The 6,580-nt window shown below is 37.4% G+C and overlaps 1 protein-coding gene across 1 annotated transcript; it reads right to left on the bottom strand.

Moving 5' to 3' along the window:
- Positions 1 to 863: 863 nt before the first annotated feature.
- rrp36 (ribosomal RNA processing 36) lies at positions 864 to 5,505 on the bottom strand. The gene is made up of 8 exons (XM_063882920.1): positions 5,352 to 5,505; positions 3,973 to 4,375; positions 3,236 to 3,368; positions 3,079 to 3,145; positions 2,887 to 2,991; positions 2,703 to 2,783; positions 2,395 to 2,512; positions 864 to 1,688 (listed from the first exon to the last, which is right to left on the bottom strand). The coding sequence occupies exons 2-8, from the start codon at positions 4,358 to 4,360 to the stop codon at positions 1,537 to 1,539; spliced, it is 1,044 nt and encodes a 347-aa protein (XP_063738990.1). The 5' UTR covers positions 4,361 to 4,375; positions 5,352 to 5,505; the 3' UTR covers positions 864 to 1,536.
- Positions 5,506 to 6,580: the final 1,075 nt, after the last annotated feature.

Raw genomic sequence — 6,580 nt, 5'->3', positions numbered from 1 at the left:
CCATCTTTTTTTGGGGGTAATTTAACATTTATTTCAACAGATAATATCGTTAAGAAGCTGAGTTTAATTCTCAGTGAAGGAGCCATTTGTGTAAAGTGTTTGCATGTCATTTTTAAATTATATATATCGTGCAATATTAATTTTGGACACTTCTTGCGGGTGATCAGATGCACTTGTTGTATGTATTAGGGTATTGGTAGCACACAATTATTACTTACAGAACAAACAACACTCAAAGGCGTAACTGGAAAACTGGTAATGTACAATAACTCCAATCAACCTCAAATTAAGCTGAAGACAACGACTTATTTCTTGTGTGTTTCATCTGCGTATGATCACTACTACCACCTACTGTGTTTTAATGGCAACTGGAAAAAGAGGGCATTGGGACACATTAAAAATGCCATAATACTCAGTTAGACCTCCAATGAATGGATGGATAATAAGAGTACCTCTTACATTTGATTGTGTAATAATGTGAGTCAGCTGTTAAGTTAACTACCAGTGAGTTTGGGTGTTCTGTCCTTCAGCGCCTTCTGCTGGTGAACCCACGCGGAACTGAGAGTCCTTTCAGATCTTCCAAAAGTTCACCAGCTGCACAAATCTGCTACATCTCGCTTTGGGTATTAGTATTCTGAGCTGTTTCTTAGTTCTGTTTGACATGTCATTTCAGATTCGATCCGTATTGCATCACAGCTATCAAATCATTTAGGAATTCAAAGTTAAATTTCACTTTAAAATAATTATTGAATTTCTCTGTTTTTTTGTATTTATTCCTCATTTCATTTGTACTACAGTCACACAGTTCCTAAAAAAAACCTTAGTTTTTAAGTGGGTCATTTACAAATGAAGAAAACACAACATACATATAAAGTTTTATTAAAAAACATTAAAACAGTTTAACATAAATCAGAGTTTCTGAGGGGAACAAATGTTTCCAGTGATCACATGACATCTGTACAGCTGTGAACACACCAACAGCTGGGAACCTGGAAATGTAGTTTATTTGAATTACTTTGGAGAGATAATCCGTGTCAGTTGACTTTAAGTTATTTGATCAATGTTACACGTTCTTAAACTACCGCTCATGGAAGACACTGAAAACTCTCATTGAATAAGATCACACTGGTGGTGTATTCATGGAGTCCACAAAGACGGACATTTTGCAACCAAAGCTCCACATCTTACTGTTACCCAATGACAACTGTGCACAGACTTAGAAAAAAACAAACATGAGGCACCGTTGAAAGTCCTAGAAAAAAGGTTTTCAAGGTTGATGTTAAACTTACAATGCTTTAGACGTTTGATAATCAGATGTCCCACAGTCATTGAACACACCAAACACATTTCCCAGTAAAGGAAAACCTTACTTTGACAGTGGAATAAATGTGTGTCTGTGACAAGACATGAAGCCAGTCCTTCATCCGCATGATGAACAAACACCCACAGCGCCACCTGCAGGCCGAGACGCTTCATCACTGTCTTTTTTTATTCCCGTCCAGCCGCTCGTCGATTTCTTCTTCAGGGGTTTTTCTGTCACTGAAAGCTTGTGCTCTGCAGCTGTCTGGGCAGCTTCCTGCGGTCTTTCCCGGCGTTCCTCTTCCTCTTCTTGCTCAGGAAGTTCTCCAGTTTGCCGGTCTTCTTCAGCTCCTGGTATTTCTCGGCCAGCTGCAGCTTCTTCTTCTCAGCTGGAAAAAAATCAACACAGAAGAGTTCAACCATATTCAGCATCCACAAATCTGACAATTGTTATAACTATTATATATTTTTATTTTACAGATTTTCATATTGTTTTCTTTTAACGCTCATGGGGTCATTTATTTTACATGAAATATAATAATAATAGTACTTAAATGAACGGCCGGATATTAAAATGTATTTCGTGGTTTCTCTTCTTCAGTCTGTATATTAAAAAGGCAAAGGCTGCGATCTTCATTAAGCGACCTTGGGTCCCCTGAAAGGCGCCATATAAATTAAAGTTATTATTAAATTATTATTATTAATTAACATTTATAATTCTAGAAAGTGGTATACATTTTTTATAAATAAAACTCTTATTTGTCAGAGCTCAAAGATGTATTTCTTTGTCCGACCAACAGTCTTAAAAACTCTAAATATTAAGTTTGCAATTATATAAAATTAGCTAAACTGCACCTTGATAGGTTTTGAGTTTTTGCATTATAAATAACTCAAAAAATTCATTTTAAAATCTCAAATTCTAATAAAATGATTACCTCTAATCAAATCTAAGAGAAAACAAGTATTCCAAGTACATTCTTCAATAAACAACCACAACAGAAAGATAAACAATCTCAGCTGTTAGTGGTGTAAATAAGGCGGTCAGCTGTGTGTAAACAGAAACAGTTATTATTATTTTTATGAAGTGGCTCTTACAGTTCTTGAGGAAGAACGGCTTGTCGCCCTGACTCGCTCTCTCTCTCTGCAGCCTCTTGAACTGCAGCTCTCTCTCTCTCTGCTCCTCCTGATTCTTCCTCGCTCGCTCCTGGTTATCCTGCAGAGGGAAGACACAGATCAAACGTTTAAAATGGAAACTCTTTATTACAGCGTGCTCGGAGCTTTTATTTTGAAACATCAAGTTATTGAAGTTATTGTTGATTTGTGCAAAATGTCTCACCATAAAAATACCCTACAATAAATTAGAAAGGTTGGCTTCAGAGGTTTAAACCAGCGGTCAGACTCACCATCCTCTTCAGGAGGAACTGCAGCTTCTCCTTCCTCTGGATGTTGGTCGGCTTCGTCTTCTTCAGCTGCTTCTTGACGATCTGCAGAGAAACAGCTTCTACGTCAGTTTGAAGGAGTCGGATGTGCTTTTTTCTAAAAGCAGGCACTAAATCAGAACTCAGAGTGATCATGAAGCTCTCTCACCTCTCTCTCTTTCTGTTTGATGTCATTTATGAATTTATACGTCTGCACAAAGATCTCAGGTTTGTATTCTCCAGACAGGTCGTCAAACCGAGGATCCCTTAACGTCTGAGTAAGAAAAAAAGAACAGAAACAGAATGTTTAAAGTATTTCAAAGACGACAGACTGAGTAATCTGCAGGTGTCATTTACTGACCGGCTTCTTGGCGGCAACGACCTGACGGAGGAACGGAGCGCGTCTCTTGGCTGAAATCTCCATCGGCCTAAAAAACAAACAAACTTACTATAGAAACCCACAACGAGAACATTAAAGCCGGAGCAGCTTTCTGCCGTTACAAACTGAGACTGCTCACCTGTTCTTGTTCAGGCGTTTCTTTTTTCTAGGCCCTTGAGTCTTCTCGCTGCCGTACGCCACCTCGTTGTAAACTTTGGTTCCCACTTTGTTCTGCAGCTTTATGATGTCTTCAAAGGACATGTTGGAGAGTTCTGGGAGGGTAAGAGATCACAGGGAGTGTTGAAGTCATCAGTGTTTACTCTTACTGTACGTCATGGGTCAAACCTAAAGCCAGTGGGACAATTTGGACTTGATTGACCTAGATATCAAGTTAAGTTAACGATGTTTGGTGGCTTCAAAATGGCAGATTTTTAGCAAACTAACCTCAAGGCATCATATTTAGTTCTGTCAAACAGGTTGTTGATAATCATCCAAGTTGTAAATTGCGATCTCCTTATTTGAAGCTGTGATGGCTAAGCAACTTCTTTTTTTAGGGCTTAAGGCGGACATAAGTTAGTCACCTTGAGTTGGACACACCTGCAGTATGTCACTGAAATTTAACACGATGCTTTCACAGGCTTTGCTGCGTTTTCTAAATCCCTAAATATAGTGGATGATACCAAAGATTAAAAGCATGTTTTTCTGCCGTCAAATCGATGTTACATTTTGTTAGAGTCCATGATTGACAGTAACCCAGTGAACCCTCAATGTTTAAGTTAGTTTAATTAACGGTTAAGTGTCTGTCTTCCCTTCACACTGAATACACTTTATTTTGTGTCAGCAGCTTTAAGGATAATATTATAGAGACAAACTCACCTTTCTTAATGTCTTCTCTCGTCTGGATCTCACTGCTACCACCATCTTCCTCTGGATCTTCATCTTCCTCATCATCAGAGGCTTCACTGTCTCCATCCTCCTCCTCCTCTCCCTCAGCTGCCTCCTCTTTTTCTTCACCGCCTTCAGACGCTTCCTCAGCAACGTCTGATCCCTCATCATCATCTTCCTCTTCTTCAGCCCCTCCATCAGATCCTTCCTCCTCATCATCACTTGACTCTTCATCTTCCCCTCCTTGGTGAAAAGACTCTCCCTCCTCAGTTCCTCCTCTCTTAGTGAGCAGAGCGAAGTTCCTCTCCACGTCAGAGTCTTCATCATCACTGATGTTCGCCGCCATATTCTTCTTCTTTTGCTGCTGCTTCCCTTTCATCTCGGTTTCTGGAAGCTGTGGGAAACAAGGGAAGAATTGATGGTGGGTTACTGGGTTTAGGACAGGAAATGTGGCTATATATAAAGTATAGTCACTCATTTACAAATATGAGAAACTCTCACTTTATTTAACTTGCAGCCTTACACTATGATATAGGCTATACTTAAACATCCCACAGGGAAATATTGAATTTCTACACCACTACATTTTCCTGACAGCTTTAGGTTAAGATCAAATTTTTCATCCACTTCCTGTCCAGTGAAATTCATGTATGATGTTTCATTTGAAAAGTCATGTAGCCTACAAGACAACATGGCTTTCAGACATTTCAAACACAAAACCTTAAAGTAACAGGTGCATTAAAAAAACATCAAATCAAATCAAATTCCCTTATAACTTTAAAGCCATATGTTTGTTCTAGTAATTAATCTGATATATTTTCCTTCATTACACTCTTTGATAGAAGCTATTCAAAATAACTGTAGCAAGGCAAGGGCTCCATACAAAAACCATATTTTTATGACTTCCTATCTTATTTTAATATGTAAAAATATGGTTATGTCTCATTTTAGATATTATGGGGTATTAAAAACAGTTACACTTGGATTCGGGCTGATTTAAATTCTATAATGATGCATATTATTTCTGCAAAAATGTTCATGTTTTGACTTATTACCTTGGTCTCAAGCTGGCTAGCGATGTCAATTCTTGCTCAACTTTAACGTTAGAAATGGTCTTTGTCACTAATTCATATGCCGAATTAACACCTAGATTGTAAGGAAACGTATAAGCTCCCCACAAAGTCGTTGTATTAACTAAATGCTTTCACTAAGAAGAAATATTTCTTTAACAAGATTCTCAATTCAGTTTGACATGACGTTTTCTTCAGTAGCGAAAGTCAAGAAAGCTTATCTGACAAAAGTCAAGAAAGCGAAGCCAACTTGTACTCAACAATATAACGCGGAACACTATTAAATAAACGTGTATTTACCTGAATATATAGTTGTAAAATCCCTGTTTAGCTGAGCTCCACTATCCACGTGTGTGTATGTCGGCTGCGAGTACCACTCCGGTGAGATAAACAAAGAAGTTCCGGTTCCAAAATAAATGTTTCACTGGGTTGTTGGATAGTTTTGCCCAAGATTTCTAAATAAATGTGCTTCAGTGATATCCAGATATATTTATTATAGTTGTCTGCTGTGGTTTAGTACTGTCCTGCATCCATTTTGATACGAATTTTACACTGGATATTTTTTTACGGTTTTATTTTGAAGGCAGCAATAATTACTTCCTGCCCGTGCTGCCCTCTGTTGGAAACACACTGCTATTACCAGAATCTGAATTATTATGGAAAATAAATCTGAAGTTTGAAAAGAAAATCAAAAGGAAAGAAAATTGAAAGAGTTAGAATAATAAGAAAATAGTGGCACATTTTTAAAAGTCGAAATTAGAAAGAAAAAAACGAAAAAGTGATCATTTATAAAAGATATTCAAAATTCGACATTTAGAAACAGTTTCAGAAATGTGAAAAACAAGTCTAACAATTGTCAGGCTATTGACAATTGTTAACATATGCAATTGGTGTATAGTGTTGCTTATAGAAGGAAACAAAGTTGTAAAGGACCACAAATATACCTATAATAAAAAGAAAATATTTAAAAAACTATGTAACAAAAGAGAAATATTGTCCTTCCCATTCAGTATAGTTCATTAATAAACAGGTTAATAAGGCTGGTTTAATTTCTATGTAAAAATCACACACACACACACACACACACACACACACACACACACACACACACACACACACACACACACACACACACACACACACACACACACACACACACACACACACACACACACGATGAGAAACGAGGAGGAGTTTGTTTCCGTTGCCAGGAGATCCTAGTGACGAGCTGCGTCAATTCGAACAGATTCAAACCGGAACAGTGATAGCAAGTCCTTCAAAATAAAAGCGGGTAAACTGCAGAGCCCAGAAAACATCTACACAAATGAAATATATTTTCAGACAGAATGTGAATCTGAAAGCCTTTTTTAAATTATTGGAATAAACAATTTGTTATCACACTCTTCGCTCATCTTTAGCGTTTATCTTTGAGTATTTATTTAATTGAGTGTTTATTTGTTTTCATGCCTTTTTTATAACATTGTAGAGACAGTCAATTCCTTTATTACATCTTATTCGACAACAGCATT

The sequence above is a fragment of the Eleginops maclovinus genome, chromosome 5, assembly GCF_036324505.1.
Source record: "Eleginops maclovinus isolate JMC-PN-2008 ecotype Puerto Natales chromosome 5, JC_Emac_rtc_rv5, whole genome shotgun sequence".
Classification (NCBI taxonomy): Eukaryota; Metazoa; Chordata; class Actinopteri; order Perciformes; family Eleginopidae; genus Eleginops; species Eleginops maclovinus.
The sequence above is the reverse complement of the archived record's forward strand: the minus strand, read 5'-3'. Positions and strand labels throughout refer to the sequence as shown.